The sequence below is a fragment of the Propithecus coquereli genome, unplaced genomic scaffold, assembly GCF_000956105.1.
Source record: "Propithecus coquereli isolate 6110/MARCELLA unplaced genomic scaffold, Pcoq_1.0 Scaffold119, whole genome shotgun sequence".
Taxonomy (NCBI): domain Eukaryota; kingdom Metazoa; phylum Chordata; class Mammalia; order Primates; family Indriidae; genus Propithecus; species Propithecus coquereli.
The window spans coordinates 8,343,377-8,361,749 of NW_012135969.1; the positions used below are offsets into that span (position 1 = coordinate 8,343,377).

Consider the following 18,373-nt stretch of genomic DNA (forward strand, 5'->3'; position numbering starts at 1 on the left):
ACTCTAGCCTGGGCAACACAGTGAGACTCTGTCTCAAAAAAAAAAAAAGAAAAGAAAAGAAAAATGATTATGAACAGTAGCAGTGAGGATAGAGCAATAAGGATGAATTCAAGATATTTAGGAGGTAAAATAAACAGGATTGATGACTGACTGCATGTAAGGGACAGAGAGAAGGAAAGGTAAGGAAAAAAGTCTAGGTTTTTGGTTTGACCAACGATGTGGACAGCGCTATCACTTATTCAATGGGGGTAGAAGGTATGGGTTATATAATAAGCAGATGAGAGGGGTGGTATGGGTAATAAAATTGATTTTCAGTATTAAGGTGAGCTACCTGTGAGGTATTCAAGTGTACATATGGAATAGATATAAACAAGGTTATCTCTGGGAGTAAAACTGGTACAACTCACCCGGAAGTTAGCAATGTATCTCAAAAACCCTTAAAGAATGTATTAAAAATAATAATCTTTTAAAAGCCTTTTTGATACAAAATGTTATATGTAGTATGATCCTTTTATAAACTGGAAGAATACATAAGCAAAGGAAAAGGTATGGAGGCATACAATAAAACACCATATAGCTGGGCACAGTGGCGCACACCTGTGGTCCCGGCTACTCAGGAGGCTGAGGCAGGAGGATTGCTTGAGCCCAGGAATTCAGGGCTGTAGAGTGCTATGATTGAGCCTGTGATTAGCCACTGTACTCCAGCCTGGGCAACATAGCAAGATCTCACCCCCTCTAAAAATAAAACAAAACAAAAAATACCACTATGTAATATATTATTTCTATTGTTATTGTAATGGCTATTTATCAGTGGTAGGATTTAGTGTGGTTTTATCTTTTTTCTATAGCCTTATCCTTAAATAGTCTAAAGGTTTTTTTTCTTTTATAGTAAGCATGGATTTACATATTTTAAAAACTAAAGGAAGTGGGGGAAATGCAAATGGTGAAAGAGCTAAACATAAACTCAAATTCATTGGCAATTCAGCTTTGAAAAGCTTAGTATATCAAGCATTAATAATACCATTTGAGGGCCAGGCGTAGTGGCTCAGATCTGAAATTCCAGCCCCTGGAAGCCCAAGGTGGGAGGATTGCTTGAGGTCTGGAGTTCAAGACCAGCCTGAGCAAGAGCCAGGCCCTGTTTCTACAAAAAATAGAAAAGTTAGCCAGGGGTAGTGGCCCATGCCTGTAGTCCCGGTTACTTGGGAAGCTAAGGCAGGAGGATTGCTGAGCCTTGGAGTTTGAGGTGGCAGTGAGCTATGATGACACCATGGCACTCTAGCAGGGGTGACAGAGTGAGATTCTGTCTCAAAAAAAAAAAAAAAAAAAATACCATTTGACCAAAAATGATTGTGTTTTTCTCAATGTAGTTAATCAAAATCAAAGTCTTAAACAGAATATTGAAGGAGAGGGAAATCAATGTGAAGGGGTAATCCCATTTTAATTATATGCAATTTATGTTTTATGCCATAATAGTGTATTAGATCTGTTGAAGTCAAAAGCTAAAACACAAGAATGATGTACTTCAGGTCTAAGAATACAGAAGTGTGGATGCATTCCAAAAAGCCTGTAGAAAGACTGTATAAAACAGATTCATTGTATAGACTACATTTTTTCTTATATTTTAAAAGTATTTACAACAAAGTTCCCAGTAGGACTAGATGGTTTCCTTTTATTACTATAATTTGCATATAATATAGTATATAATACAGTATTTTTATGCAAAGTAAATAGGATTTTGGAGGTTTTACCCTAGCCACAGACATTCTGAAGGAGGAAAAGAAAAGTAAATGAATGCTCTTAGGTTGTCTATGGGCATTCATAGCTGACTTAATATGATTTAACTGCTTGTCAGTGGCATGACTTTATAAAGTTGGTCACCCTCCACCACACTTGGGAAACATTAGAATAATCATGATGGTTTAGAGCAACAGTAAAATCATGGCAGGAGGGGGGCAGCTTTTCAAATTACAAAACCATGTTACCCGTGAAAATTCTGGCTAGCACCCGCAGCACAAAAAAATTTGTCAGATCCCTGAGGTGTACTGATATAGAGTACACATCCTTCTCCCCTTCTGTGTCTTTGTCTGTCTGCCTGTTTCTCTCTCTCATCCACACACACTTTTTTTAAAGGGGGAGGAGAGGAGTAAGAGCCCATGAATGAGATTTTTCAGCACATGTAATAAACACATCTTCACTAAATACCCATTTCCCTCTTCAATAACTAACAGGCCATCAACAACATAGATATAACTTCAGACAGAACTCTCCTGGGAGCAACTAGACACTGTTTAGGGAAAAAAAAATTAGTGGACAATATGGACTTATGTCAGGATTTAAAAAGAATAAGCTTTGTGATGAAGCACGCTTTCAAGTCCAGATGGCTTATAGGGACTGTTTTGCCCTACTGTTCTGGAGAAAAACAAATAAATACTTTGAAAAGACGAGCTCCCAAAATTAAAAAAAAAAAAAAAAATCCTTAGAGATTGTTGTTTGTTTGAATAAAGGTACAGAAGACCAAAACAAAGAAAAGAAAAGAAAAAAAAGCCATTTAAATAGTCACTTTGACTACAGCACTTGTCTAAAAAATAATACTGTAGCCCTAATAATACTGTAGTTGGGCACAGTGGCGTGGGCCTATAATCCTAGCGACTTGGGAGGCTGAGGTGGGAGGGAGGATCACTTGAACCCAGGAGTTCAAGACCAGCCTGGGCAACATAGTGAGCTCCTGTCTCTAACTAAATAAGTTAAATAAATAAAACCAGCAAATAAAAGGCGGACACTGCTAAATGTCCATCGTGATATTATCTTCCCCCTCACTTACTCCACAGAGTGAAAAGAGGGAAATATTTCTGTCAAATTAAATAATTATTATTAAATTCAGTTAAATGTAATTGTTTTTCAACGTAGTATCTTTTAAAAAATAAGAGAGGATAGAAAACAATATTAAATAATGCTCAAGGGATGTGATCCCCCCAAATCCAAAATGTGGAAAAAATTCTAACACAAATGATTTGGTTTCTTCAAAAATAATGTCAAGGAGGAAAAAAACAAAAGGAGAAAGAACTACTACACATTAAGAGAAACTTAAGAGACATACTAAACCAAGTAATGTACAGACCTTATTTGGATCCTGATTAAAAATAACCAACTATAAAGAAAGCTACATTTATGAGACAATTAGGAAATATAAACATTGGTTAATTGTTAATATTATTAAAGAATAATCATTTATAACTTTTAGGTGTGATAATATAACAGTATTGTGGGTATGTTTTTTAAAAAGCCCTATCTCTTAGAGATACACTGATATATACTCTTTGGTTTGCTTTAAAATTATGGTGGAAATGCTGAAGGGAAGTTGGGAGGTACACATGAAAAAATATCAGCTTCATGTTGGTAACTGCTAAAATTGAATGATAGGTATATGGGAGTTCATTATACTACTCTCTTTACCTTAATCTTTAATGTTTGGATATTTCTACAATAAAAGTTAAAAAAGAAAAAAAACTTGGAACAGAATATTAGCAGTATTCATATGAAAAATTTTATAAAAAAACATGCTGTCATTAAAAAGCAAATATATATGCAGAAAGGGGCATGTACAAGGACACTCACCGAAATGCTACTTATAACAGGTCAAAACTGGAAGATAAATGTCCATCGATATAGAGATTAGAAAATTATGATAGATTCATATTATGGAAACTATATACCAGAGAACTGGTATGGAGGTGAGGGTAGGGTTGAAAACAGGGGGGTTGAGTGGAAGTCTAAAATCAGTAGTTATTATAGTAATATCCCTAGTAGGTCACCAGCCCCATCTCAAAGTGGCCAAGCGGCCCTCCTTACTCATCCACAGAGGAATTAGGAAGTTTGTTTTCTGAATAAACTCAACCACAGAGATTTTAGACTAAAGACCTTCTAGGCACAGCCAGGCAGGTGCCAAATGAAAAGGGGAATTAAGTGAAAGTCTACATACCAAACAATAATACTGACAGCCCCCTTTCTGTTGCTGCCCGAACCCAGGCTGCCATAATGTAGATTACTACCAGTAATTAGATTGTCAGTAATGTAGATTACTACCCCAAAGAAATTATCCTTCTCTGGAAAAACCCAAATGTCTCTGAGAATGGAGCAAGGGATACTGAAATCTGGGTTCCCAATAGGCAGTAAACTGCATCAAGGCACACAAAGCTTCTGGCCCTCCTTTTTTAGTGCCTCACTTTTAAAATGTGAAGGAATAATTAAGGGTTATAAGGTACTTGAAGCTCCAATCTGAAAGAGAGAAACTAAAACTATTAGGGGAAAAAAAATGTGACTCTAAAGAAACAGACAAAGCAGGGAACAAATATAAACTATAATTAATATACTCAGAGACCAAAGAAAAGTCATTGCTCCGATAAAACCAGAATAGTATGCTATTTTTAAAAAAGGAGTGGGGAGGGAAGCAAAAACAAGAAAGAGCTCTTGGAAATTATTAAAGTATGAGTTGAAAAATCAAGCACTTTTTCTTTCTTATACAAACTACACCTTAGGGGAACCACAAAGTTGATGAGGGGAAGTTCTCCTTTATAAGAAAATCTAGATAATAAATGCTAAAGGAATAATTGGGTTAAAATAGCATCATTTCCCAACCCTTAATGATATTATAGGGAATATCCGGTCACTCTTCAGATTTTCCAGGTTGTCTCAAATGTTTTTACAATCAGGATCCAAACAAAGTCCATACATTACCTTTGGATAATATATCTCTTAAGTCTCTTTTAAACTATAGATTCCCCAGTCCTTTTCACCCCAGTGAAAATCATATAATAGAATAGTATAAAGCCATTAAATAGGATAATTAAGATCTATCTACGTACTTCCAGGCATAGGTTGTTGTCAACTATGAATGAATGAAACTGAATAGGCAATTCACAAAAAAGTAGAATCATCAATAAATGTAAGAAAATATGCTCAACCTCGCTAGTGTCTGAGAAAAGCAAATTAAAACAAGAGGTGGGCTGGGCGCGGTGGCTCACGCCTGTAATCCTAGCTCTCTGGGAGGCCAAAGCGGGCGGATTGTTTGAGCTCAGGAGTTCGAAACCAGCCTGAGCAAGAGCAAGACCCCATCTCTACTAAAAAATAGAAAGAAATTAATTGGACAACTAAAAATATATAGAAAAAATCAGCCAGGCATAGTGGCGCATGCCTGTAGTCCTAGCTACTCGAGAGGCTGAGGCAGGAGGATCGCTTGAGCCCAAGAGTCTGAGGTTGCTGTGAGCGAGGATGATGCCACGGCACTCTAGCCTGGGCAACACAGTGAGACTCTGTCTCAAAAAAAAAAAAAAACAAGAGGTGGTTTCATATGTGAGATTGGAAACAGAAACCAAAACATATAATTTTAAGTTTCAGGTACATACATATGCCTTTTTGGGGGGATTAATTTTATACTACTCAAATTTAACTTGAATTATAAAATTAGACTTCTTTCTTGTCAAAAGCAAAATATTTCCAGATGTTAGAAAAAAAATCACACCCATACCTAAAAATGTTTCTGAATAGCACTGAATCATCTCAATAGATACAGAAAAGGCATTTGACAAAATTCAACATTGCTTCATGATAAAAACATTCTGTAAACGAGGAATAGAAGAGAACTCCCTCAACCTGATAAAGAACATCTACAAAAATCTACAACTAACATCCATCACACGTTTTTTTATTTTTTTGAAACTTAAATAGCCAACAATTTTATTAATATCACACAAGTTTGCTGATTTATAATATACTCTGGAAATTACCAACATCAGCATCAACATCAAGGTTGCTTTCCTTAAACATTTTTTTTTTTTTAAGAGACAGGCTCTTACTCTGTCGCCCAGGCTGCAGGGCAGTGACACAATTATAGCTCACTGTAACCTCCAACTCCTGGACTAAAGCAATCTTCCCACTTCAGTCTCCCAAGTAGGTAGGACTACAGAATATGGGTGCATGCCACCACACCTAGCTGATTTATTTCTATTTTTGTAGAGACAGGGCCTCACTATGTTGCCCAGGCTGGTCTCAAATTCCTGGCCTCAAGCAATCCTCCTGCCTCAGCCTTGCCAAGTGCTGGGATTACAGGCATCAGCCATTGCACCTGGCCAACTAACATCATACTTAATGGTGAAAGACAATGCTTTCCCCCCAAGTTCAGGAACAAGAAGATAAGAATTCCACTCTTGTGGCTGCTATTTTCAATAGTGTACTGGACGTTCTATTCATAGCAGTTAGGCAAGAAAATGAAATAAAAGGCATCCAAATTGGAAAGAAAGAAGTAAAGCCACCTCTATTTGCAGATGACATGACATTGTATACTATAAATAAAAATCTTAAGGAATCCACAAAAAAGTATTAGAACTATAAATGAGTTCATCAAGGTGGCAGGATACAAGATCAACATACAAAAATCAAGTACAGTGCTAAACACTTGCAATGAATAATCAGAAAATGAAATTAAAGAAATAATTCAATTTATGATTGCATTAGAAAGAATAAGATGCATGGAAATAAATTTAACAAAAGTGCAAAATTTATACCCTGAAAACTACAAAACATTGTTGAAAGAAATTAAGGAAGACCTAATTAAATGGGAAGACATCTAATGTTCATGGATTGTAAGACTTAATATTGTTAAGATGGTAAAATTCCCCAAATTAATCTATAGATTCCTCAAAATCCCTATGAAAATCTCAGCTAGCTTCTTTTCAGAAACTGACAAATTGATCATGAAATTCATAGGACCCAGAATAACCAAAACAATCTTGAAAATGATCAAAGTTGAAGGACTCACATTTCTCAATTTCAAAACTTACTACAAAGCTACGTTAATCAAGACAGGGTGCTATTGGTATGGGGACAGACATACAGATCGATGGAATAGAATTGAGAGTCCAGAAATAGCTGATTTTCAACAAGGGCACCAAAACAATTCAATGGGGAAAGAACAGTTTCTTCAACAAATGCTGCAAGACAACTGGATATCCACATGCAAAGAAATTAATTTGGATTCCTACCTTCATACCATATATAAAAGTTAACTGAAAATGGGTCAAAGACCTAAATGTAAGAGCGAAAACTATAAAAAGCCATATAAGAAATCACAGGTGTTAAATCCTGGTAACCTCAAACTAGGCAATGTTTCCTATATATACACCAAGAATACAAAGAAAAAATAAATACAAAGGACTTCATCAAAATTAAAAACTTTTGTGCTTCGAATGGCATCATCAAGAAAGTAAAAAGACAACCAACAAGTATGGGAGAAAATAGCAGCAAATCATGTATCTGATAACAACAGACTTGCATATACATACAGTGGGATATCATTCAGCCTTAAAAAGGAATGAGGCCAGACGTCGTGGCTCACACCTGTAATCCTAGCACTCTGGGAGGCCAAGGCAGGAGGATCGCTTGAGCCCAGAAGTTTGAGGTTGCAGTGACCTAGGCTGATGCCACGGCACTCTAGCCCAGGCAACAGAGCAAGACTCTGTCTCAAAAAAAAAAAAAAAAAAAGAAAGAAATTTGATGTATACCATAACGACCTAGCAGAAGTTTTTAGCCAATATATTAATAGATTTCAATGCCCCAAAAATAAATGTTTATTCTTCTTTAGAACAAATGTTTTCTTCAGAAATAAATGTTGTTTTACTAATAATTTTACTTGTTTTTGTAAGGAACTGCTGAATTCTAATTAGGAATGTTTAACATAAGATTCTATGCAAATAGTTAAAATTAAGTTTTGGCACTTAATCTTCACTTGTGTAGAAAATTTATTCACACAGACCAACTTGTTTCTCAGCCAGTAATTCAGAAACAAATGTTTGTGGCTAAGGTGAATAAAAATACAACAGAGAACCACTACTAAGTTCAAGATAATCAGAGAATCATGGTACAGAAAGGACTTGATCACGTAGCCCAACCTTTGCAAATGCAGAATTCCTACAATGCTTCTGACAGTAATTCCAATAATCTTAATATTTCTGTTTTTAAAATGCATAAATATTTGTAGAATACTATGTGTAAGACAATGTAGGTAAAGTGTCTGAAATAATTATACCCAGTAGAAGTCATGGTTTTTCTGTATATGCAAAAGTCAAAGGACTTATTGAAAAACTTTTTGGAAGTTTTAGCATAACTTGGCATCAACAGTAAGAACAATAATTTGAATGCACAAAGAGAACTTTAAATGGCTAGGCTTAGCAATTTGACCTTTAGCACATTCATCCATCCAACCAAGTTACCTACTGCATCCTAGTAGTCTGGTGAGGGAATAAAAGCGGTAGGTTTGTTTGGAAGTGCTATGAGAGGACAATATGCAGCAGGTGGATATAAGATGCACACAATCCATACTTGGGTGATTACAAAAGGCATTCCAGAATTGAAATCTGAGAGATGAATAAAGATCGATTAAGGGACAGTTTTGTTGTCCATTCATGGATTCAGAAATATTCACTTGGCACTTCTTATGTGCCAGCTACTGGGATATGGTGATGAATGACACAAAGTTCCAGCCCTTTGGAGTTTGCGTTCATGGTGAGAGATGTACCAGAGCAGTAGAAACGGATTTGGAAAGAAGTAAAGAGATTCCAGAGATATCTAAAAGTTAAGAACAAAAGAAGGTAGCAATGGAGGTGTGGGAGAGAGAAGAGTAACTAAGAGGGATGGTAACCAGATTTCTGGCCAGGTAGATGGTGATATCCTTTACAAGGATAGGTAACAAAGGAGAAGCCAGCTTGGGAGATATTCACATCCAATAAACAATGATAATATGGATCCAAAACTGGAGGGGGGGCGGAGAAGGAGAGAGGGAGAGAGGGAGGGAGGGAGGGGGAGAGGGGAAGAGGGAGAGGGAAAGGGAGATCTGGCCTTAAAATTCTTAATAGGGGCCAGGTGTGGTGGCTCACGCCTGTAATCCTAGCACTCTGGGAGGCCAAGGCGGGTGGATTGTTTGAGCTCAGGAGTTCAAGACCAGCCTGAGCAAGAGCGAGACCCCCACGTGTCTACTAAAAAAATAGAAAGAAATTATCTGGACAACTAAAAATATATAGAAAAAATTAGCCGGGCATGGTGGCGCATGCCTGTAGTCCCAGCTACTCGGGAGGCTGAGGCAGTAGGATCGCTTGAGCCCAGGAGTTTGAGGTTGCTGTGAGCTAGGCTAACGCCATGGCACTCACTCTAGCCAGGGCAACAGAGTGAGACTCTGTCTCAAAAAAAAAAAAAAAAAATTCTTAATAGGTTGTAAGTTCCATAAAGGAAGGACCTTGTCTGTTTTATTCACCACTGTTTCCCCAATTGGCACAGTACCAGGCACAGAGTTGGCACTCAGTATAAATATGTGTTAAATAAATGAGATATACATTTTGGAATAATCAACAAATGGTAATTGAACCCATGGGAATGGATAATACCAGCAAGGCAGTTATGTAGAGTGAAAACTAAAGAGGACCTCAGAAGGCACACCAAGGCACACCAACACTAATATGAATAAAAGGAATCCACAGAGTGGTCAGATAGGTAAGAGGAAAACCAAGAGATTTCAAAGTTGCACAACCTAAGTATAATGTTTCTCAAAGGAAGGAGTGGCCAAAAGAGTCAAATGTTGCTGAGAAGTATGAGAAGAAATAAGACAGAAAACAGAAAAAATACATTTATGAAAACTTATTTTTTTGAACTTTCAAGAATAGTGAGTAGGAGATACTCTGAATATATATGTCTAAAGTTTCAGATCTAAATAACTGCCTTAAAATATTATTTGCTGCATGGGCAGATTAACCTTTATAAACTTGTTTGTTCCATCTAAAGTGCCTGCCTCTTTACTCTTTGTCCCATCACCCTGTTGATTGTCTGCATGGCATCTGTCACAATCAGAAATTAACTGGTTTGTTTACTCTTCATTACAATACAACTCCAAAAAAAGGCAAAGGCTATCTTCCTTGTCTTTTGTCTGTGGCTATATCCCAAGAACCAAGAATCGTGCCTGCTTCAATAAATATCTGTTCTTTCTGAGCATCTGTGTGTCTATTTATCTTTCTATCTACCTATGGGAATAGGATAAGATAGAACTAAAAGATCATGGAGTTCCCTTTCAGCCCTTAAAGAACTGCAGGAAGAACAAGTGAAAATACATTTTAAAGGGCAATAATAGAATCCAGAATCACAAAAATTCTAGGCCTATTCCCTGGAGGGAACTTATCAACAACCCTTCAAATTATAAGTAAAAAAATTTCTCAGGCTCTATGACCCTAGTAGAGAAGCAAGCAGTCAGGAACAAGGTATCTTGGAAATACACGATAATAGTAAAAAAAAAAAAAAAAAAAAGTTACTAGCAGAAACATTAAACGTAGAGTCAGTTTCAATTTCTGCATCTCAAAGTTTCAAAGGGGAAGAAAAAATCCTTGATTTTTTTTTATGCTATAATTTTAAAACCAATTTTAATTCAGTTAATTCAATAGATCTCAAATTGAATTTTTTTTTTTTTAAACTAACACCTTGCTCATGGAATTAAATTGAAATTTCTTGGGCCAGGAGTGGTGGCTCATGCCTGTAATCCTAGCACTCTGGAAGGCGGGAGGATGGTTTGAGCTCAGGAGTTCGAGATCAGACTGAGCAAGAGTGAAACGCCCCATCTCTACGAAAAATAGAAAGAAATTAGCTGGACAACTAAACACAGAAAAAATTAGCCGGGAGTGGTGGTACATGGCTGTAGTCCCAGCTACTCAGGAGAGTGAGGCAGGAGGATCACTTGAGCCCAGGAATTTGAGGCTGCTCTGAGGTAGGCTGACGCCATGACACTCTAGACCGGGCAACAGAGTGAGAGTCTGTCTCAAAAGAAGAAAAGAAATTTCTTACAGAAAAGTAACTAAAGTGCAAAACAATCATTTTCTCCTTTCCAGATGAGTTACATTAATACATTATAAAAATATTAACCAAGTATTTATTTCTACAATAATTGACATATACTATGCTCTTAAAAATTAATTCAAATGGAAGCGGGGCACAGTGGCGGGCACCCGTAGTTCCAATCCAGCCCGGGCAACATGAGGAGACCCTGTCTCAATCAATAAATAAATTGAATGGAATATTAGAAACTGTTCTCGAATGTAAATAATATTGTGGTTATATGGGAGAATACTCTCATTTCTTAGGAGATAAATGTGTTAAGCACTGAGAGGTGAAGTGTCATAATGTCTGCAATTCACTTTCAAATGGTTTAGCAATTAAAAAATGTGTATGTATGTATGTGTGCCTGTGTGTATACTCACATCCACACATGTATCTAAACAGATAAATAAATAAAACTATGGAATCTAAACGTGTGTATACAGATAACAAACGTACATTTAATTTTTCTATGTGTTTGAAAATTTTCCTAATGTAATTTCCTGGAGCTGGGAAGGGAGTTTTACTGAAAAAGTTTACTAACCTTAAAAAAATTTAGTATTTAAAAGTTCCTAATGCCATCAACTACAACACTTCTCCATTGTATTAGTATGTAAATTCTCATGGCTCAGTTCAAACATTTTTGGACGTGCCCGTTATGCCAACTATTAAACACTGGAATTCCTGAGAAAATAAAATGAAAGCAGGCACGGTGCCTGTAATCTTAGCACTCTGGGAGGCCAAGGTGGGGAGATCGCTTGAGCTCAGGAGTTCGAGACCAGCCTGGCCAGAGCAAAAGTTAGACCCTATCTCTACTAAAAAATAGAAAAAATTAGCTGGGCATGGTGGCGCATGCTCCGTAGTCCCAGCTACTCAGGAGGCTGAGGCAAGAGGATCACTTGAGCCCAGGAGTTTAAGATTACTGTGAGCTAGGCTGACGTCATGGCGCTCTAGCCTGGGCAGCAGAGCGAGACTGTCTCATTCATTCATTCATACATACATACATAAATAAAATGCAGTACTGTATTTAAATCAATAACTAAATATCACTGGCCAAGATTTCAAAATGTAAAATAGAATTTATATACATACATTACTAAATACCAGCTTATGGAATACACACATTAAATAAATTATTAAACTGGGTCTTTGTTGAATTTTCTGACTTCAACCTAATTATTTAGGTAACAGCTGTATTCATTATTAGTGCTGAGCAGAGCAAAAAAGGTGTTTTAAAATAACTCAGCCATTAGTCAACGGAACAAAAGAATACACTTGGCTAGGTTCTAACACCAGTTCTCCTGGAAACCAAAGGTTTGGTATGATTTAAGTATGCAACCTGCAGTTAAAGGGTAACCTAAGAATTCCAAAGCGGGAATCTTCTAGTGTCTTAAACACAGAATTAGATGTGTGACCTATGGCACATACTCCAGCAATCTATCAAGTAGTCTTTCATCTACCGTTTGATTAGAGATACCAGATCCAGTGAGGTACTATACCCAATATTGTATTCTCTCTTGTGGGTTTGTTTTTGGGTTTTTTTGGTTTTTTTTTTAAGACACAGGGTTCTCACTATGTTGCCCAGGCTGGTCTCAAACTCCTGGCCTCAAGGAATCCTCCCAAAGTGTTGGGATTATAGGCGTGGGGTGCTGCGCCCCGCATATAGTGTATTTTTAGATGTACTGGTTTCATGTACAAAATAATGTAGGTAATACAGAGATCAGTGAAGCACCAGAATATATTCTGAGCATTCTAAAACTTAGATTTGAATGAATAAATTAAGATCTTTATTCCAATGACCCTTTGTCTAACTGAACCAATAGAGAAATTAAGTCAGCACCTGAGTCAATTCTTGGGCCAAAAACTGTTAGTTCCACTGAAGAAACCACAAGATACTGGTTTTCAAAAACCACTGAACACTTACCATACAGGGGATTCATTTATAAAATGAGTTTGAAAACTTTAATAAATAACATGTAGCCAGGCGCGGTGGCTCACGCCTGTAATCCTAGCTCTCTGGGAGGCCGAGGCGGGCGGATTCTTTGAGCTCAGGAGTTCAAGACCAGCCTGAGCAAGAGCGAGACCCCGTCTCTACTAAAAATAGAAAGAAATTAATTGGACAACTAAAAATATATAGAAAAAATTAGCCGGGCATGGTGGCGCATGCCTGTAGTCCCAGCTACTCGGAAGGCTGAGGCAGGAGGATCACTTGAGCCCAGGAATTTGAGGTTGCTGTGAGCTAGGCTGACACCACGGCACTCTACCCCGGGCAACACAGTGAGACTCTGTCTCAAAAAAAAAAAAAAATAAATAACATGTATACTCAAACATGTAAGATGCCAAATGCTAACACACCATGGACCAGCAACTCATTCTTTTGTACTGACAGATCATCTGGAGGGCCCTTCACCTGCTGCTCCACTTTTCTGAAATGAAACCTAAATAATAGCAAAGTTAAATTCCCCAGGACCCAGAGTTAACATAAATAAAATTAAAAATCTCAAGAACTATTATAATCACTAATTTAAGTAACAAGTGATTGTGTGGGCTAACAAACAGCACAAAATAAACAATGTTAAAGTAAAAGTGGAATTTTTGTTTTTTAACTTCCCAAATCCTTAATTGCCACCATCAACAATTTTAACCTATAAGTATGCAAAATTACTCCTTTATTCCTTTCACTTGAAAAAGTCACAAAACTCAGTGAAAAGACTTCAAATTTTCCCTTTTAAATGTTTATTAAAGAGATAAATTTAACTGTCATTATATTTTGCAAACAAATCAAAATTAAATTCCGCAATAGTTTTAATTAAAATATTTTTATGAATGAATGAGAACTATAACACAAAAAAGAACACTAAATGTCAGTGCCTGCTTTCCTGCCCATGAGTCTTATCACTTCCATGTTCATACACTTCCAAAGCCAACAACTTGATGAAAGTCTTCAGAAAAACAATTTTGTTATTGCTTTAAATGCCGATTCGTTGGGGAAAAATTAGAAAATTCTCAGTGGTATCTCTCACCTCAGCATTTAATCATCCTATTTTTTTTTTAAGTAAAAAGCCACAGAAAAGAAGCGGTCACAAAAATCACAACATCTGCTCCCAGCAAAGATATTTTTCTCCGCAGCCCATTCTCTTCATATATGCTTCTATCATGAAAGGAAGGAGATATGGGGTATTTAGGGAGAATGAAGATGGTGCATCTTCATTTTTATGTGCAATCTCCCTCTACTCAGTGATGCTAAATAAACTCTTACTTTGAGAATACTGGTGATAAGAAACAAGACCACAGAATTATTTGAAACTAAATTCCTAAGAAAAAGGTTCTTTAAACTCATGTGCCTACTTTTTGGAGCAATCTTTTTTTTTTTAATTAGAGTAATTCATGCCTGTTTTAAAAGAATTAGAATGTGCACAAATAAAAACATTAAAGACACTAACATATCCAGGAATAACACCTCTCTCCAGATCAATCTGCTATCCAGATTTTTATTTTAAAAAATCACTGATTTAAAAATAAGTTATTCAATAGATTCACAGGGCTTATTCTGGATAGAGTAGACAGGAAGGTCTCACTGAAAAAGTGAAATTTAAACTGAGCACAAAATGAGGCGATAACCAGGGGAAGCTCTAAGGAAGAATATTCTAGGGTAAAAGAGCAGTATGCGTGAAGGAGAAGGACAGGTCTTGGTTAAGAAATGGAAAAATGTGTTGCAGAGAGCCCAAAGGGGAAAGTGAGGGGATAAGATGACAGATTTCTTGATTAGTATTTGAAACTGATTCAAATCTATCTACAATCAGCCCTGCTTACCCACTGTTAAGGAATCACTAAAACAGCAAAAAACTAACTCCACACGAGAAATGCAAATAAAAGCAAAGAAAAAAAACAAATTATTCAAATTAAGTCCTATCATTATAAAAAAGATTAAATTTCCAACTCCTTGCTGAGAATTCCTGCAAGCAAGAGATTATAGCACCTCACACTGTTCCTAAAACATTCTCATCATTTATATACCCTCCTAAATTTCCACAAAGGTGCTCAGCAGGTACTTCACACTCTCCTGTGATGGATAATTTCCACGCTTTTAAACTACTTTTGCTGTAAATACCCGGAGGCCCTTTTTTGTTTTTTTAATCAGTCAGTTCTCCCCACTCCAACAAGAATAGGTTCAGAGCAACTTCCATCCTGAGGCACTTTTGCTGTAATAACAGACTGTTAGACTCTATATTAAAGGCACAAAGCTCTCACAGAAAATTAAACACAGAATTCACTCCGCATATTGGCCCAAGAGAGACTGAATTTCTGGGTACCGGGCAAAACTTGATTTATGATCTTACTTGAAGACTGATAATGAGGTGGTTTTATGTTTGTGGCCTGGGAGTTGGCTCATCTAGCATTTCATCAATGTTCTCTGTGCTCAGGTCATGGCCCTTTTACCAAAGGTTTCACTTTGGAGAATTTATAGATGTGACTGTAAAAGTATAAACTACAAAGAAACTCACTGGATAACCTATTTTTAAAAAGTCATTTATTTATACTAATATAAAACCCAGAGTCTAGCATTTGGTCAGTTTTATTTCCTGATTCTGCAACTTGTAGCAGATGGTTTTCTCTGCACGTGCGACCTTGGCATTTTGCCTGTGTTTACATGGACTGACCTGACCGGAGCCTGCTCCTCACCTGTGTGTATATGGGGTTAACTCCCCAGTCTCTTCCATATATATCCACTCACTGCCAAGGGCCTGTATGAGCACCAAGAAGCAGCAAGCCATCTCAGAAGTAGCATTGGACCTGTGTTCTATAAACAGTGCTAATAAACTAGCGGAAATTGTGATCCCATCACTATTTGATTTTTCAACTCTTCCTTCCCTATAAGATAGGAAATACTCTTGAAATACAGTCAATTCTGTTTGGCATATTCAATGGCATTCCTTTGAGAAAACTGGATCACAAAAATCAGAACTAAAAACCATCACTATAGTCAAGCTTTAAAAAAAAGAAAGAAAAAGAACTATTTAACCAGGTGCAAGGGTACATGTGACAAAACATAGCTTAAATGGTGTTACTATTTAGTATTAGGAAACAAACTACTAAACAAATCTCACATCCTAAAATTTTCCAAGTATTTTTGAAAAATAACATGTCATTCCTACGATAATTAGTTATTTTGCCTGCTTCAATCACCATGTATTTAGCCAGGTGTGCTAGGTGCTCAGGAAACAAAAACAAACAGAACACTTCGCCTGCCTTAGATAAGTTCCACAGAAATAATGCCAACCGTAGGCTGAAAGTTAAAATGCTTAACATTCTCAAGAAGCCAAAGACCTGTCACTTGCACCTCAGAACTCCAAAAGGTTCACAGACTCTAGGTGAGCACACCCAGGTCACCGCTCAGGTGTTAGAGTTAACAGCCCGGCAAGTACACCTGTCAACTGCAGTCTGAGAAGAAAACTCAAGAGAGGCAAAGTGTTGCCAACATTCACCCACACCGCCTCAACCCCGCCCCTCCCAGCACTTTTCATAAATAAACAAAGGGTTTTTGAAGGGAACTGTCCAAGGTTACCACCTGATACGGAGGAACGCTTTGGCGTGGGATACCAATAAATTAAAATTACATACTCTCTGTATTTATTGAGCACTGCTATACAACATCTAAGTGTTGACAAAGTGTCAACCAAGGCACATAGAACAGAAAATAAGACCTCTTTCTCGACAGGATTAAAACGTCAAGAAGAAACTGACCGAAAGAGGGAGATCTCTAACTTCCCAAAGCAGCAGCAACCCCCAGGAAAGGTACTGGAACCAGCGGAAGTTACATACCCAGGACAGAAGTGTCCCCCTCCCCAAGGGCAAAAGTTTGAACCGCCATCTGACTATCCTACGGTGGTCGGAAACTTCCCTGAACAACAAGCAACCAGACACCCTAAAATCTCCGCCCTTGGCCAACCCCAGGTGCCCTCATGCCAGGCTGTCGCTTCCTGCCTGGGCCTTGCCTCTCCATCTCACTCCCTCTCCCCGACACTCACTGGCCTGCCTTGGCTCCCAACGCCGGCCTGGGTCCCGGGATACCTCGAGGCCGCCGGGCTCGGTCTCGGGGGGCCTCGGCCTCAGGCCCGCCCTCCAAGAGGCCCGGTGCGCCTCCTGTCCCCGATCGGGCCGCGACCCCCGGCCCCCGGCCGCCCATGGGGCCGGATCCCGCGGCCCCCGCCCTGCCCACCGGCCCTCACCTCCTCGGCGTGCTTGCGCAGCGCCTTCTCCCGCTCGTACTGGGTGATGAGCTGCTCGTTGTCGTCCCGCAGCAGCTCCAGCTCCACCTGGTGCTCCTGGTCCTGCGCGAACACCGAGTCCAGGTTCTCCAGCACGGCTACCACCAGTGGCATCAGCTCCTTGACCACCTCCTCGTCATAGCGCCCGATGAGCCGCTCGAACTCGCGGTAGATGGAGCCGGCCAGGCCGGACACCCGCTCCGACATCACGGCCCCGGAGCCGCCGGGCTCCTCCTGGTACACCACACCGTCCTCCAGCTCCATGGTGGCAGGCAGGCGGGCGGCCCGGGGCGTCGCCCGCTGAGGGGCGGCACGGGCCCGCACGGGACGGGCCGGGCTGGCGCTGGGGCTGGGCCCGGCGGGGCGGGGGCCGGGGCCGGGGCCGGAGAAGGGGAGGGGTGGGGTGTGCGCCCTTACCCCAACGGCCGCTGCACCAACTGCCGGGGCGGCCCGGCCGCGCGCGCTGCACGTCATCCGCTGGGCGGGGCCGGCGCCGCGTCGGCCCGAGGGGCGGGGCGCCGCGGGAGGCCGGGCGCGGCTGGGGGCGGGGCTTGCGTCACCGTGCGCCGGCGGAGGGAAGCCGTGGCGTCAACATCCGGCGCCGTGCGGTCGGTGTGGACGCCAATGGGGGAGACGGCGAGCGGAGGGTGGGGAGAAGTTGTCAGACCGAGGCGGGTTTGTAGGGCTGTTCCCAAAGGAGAGGGAGGGGTTCTGGAAGAGTGACTAGCGGTCCATAATTAGCATAGCTAACATTTCTATTGCTTTTTACAGCTCACAAAGAGCTTTCTCACTTGAGCCTCACAACAGGCGTGGCGCGGTAGACGTTTGGGCCTCGTTTTACAGACAAAGAAACTAGGCCCAGAAAAGTTGTGGTTCACTCAAGGTCATGCAGCTAGAACGGGAAAGAGGCTGAGCCCGGACGCAAACCAGTTGTTCTGAGTGAGAATTCCGGAGTAAAGAAAAATGGGAAACGGAGGGAGAGGGAAAGCAACCGTAACCAGGAGAGGTTCTGCTTAAGGCGATCTCAAATAGGATAGAGTTGTTTTGCTATAGGGAAAAGTAAGGATAGCCTAAAACAGGCAATGCAACGCATTCTGGAGAATGGTAAAACTGTAACGCCAAATCTTGCACTTTTGCAGATACTGAATTCGCTACTCCTGGCCAATTTAGGAGAGTGGCATTTCCAGGTTCCAGCCACCCTC

The 18,373-nt window shown here is 39.6% G+C and overlaps 1 protein-coding gene across 2 annotated transcripts in view; it reads right to left on the reverse strand.

Moving 5' to 3' along the window:
- Positions 1-17,548, reverse strand: part of SPAG9 (sperm associated antigen 9) — a 131,441-nt gene extending 113,893 nt beyond the window's left edge. For both annotated transcript variants that reach the window (XM_012662618.1, XM_012662592.1), the window contains exon 1: positions 17,133-17,548. In XM_012662618.1, the coding sequence (XP_012518072.1) occupies positions 17,133-17,435 (303 nt within the window). In that variant the 5' untranslated portion in view covers positions 17,436-17,548. The remainder of the gene's footprint in view (positions 1-17,132) is intronic.
- Between the last annotated feature and the right edge of the window lie 825 nt (positions 17,549-18,373).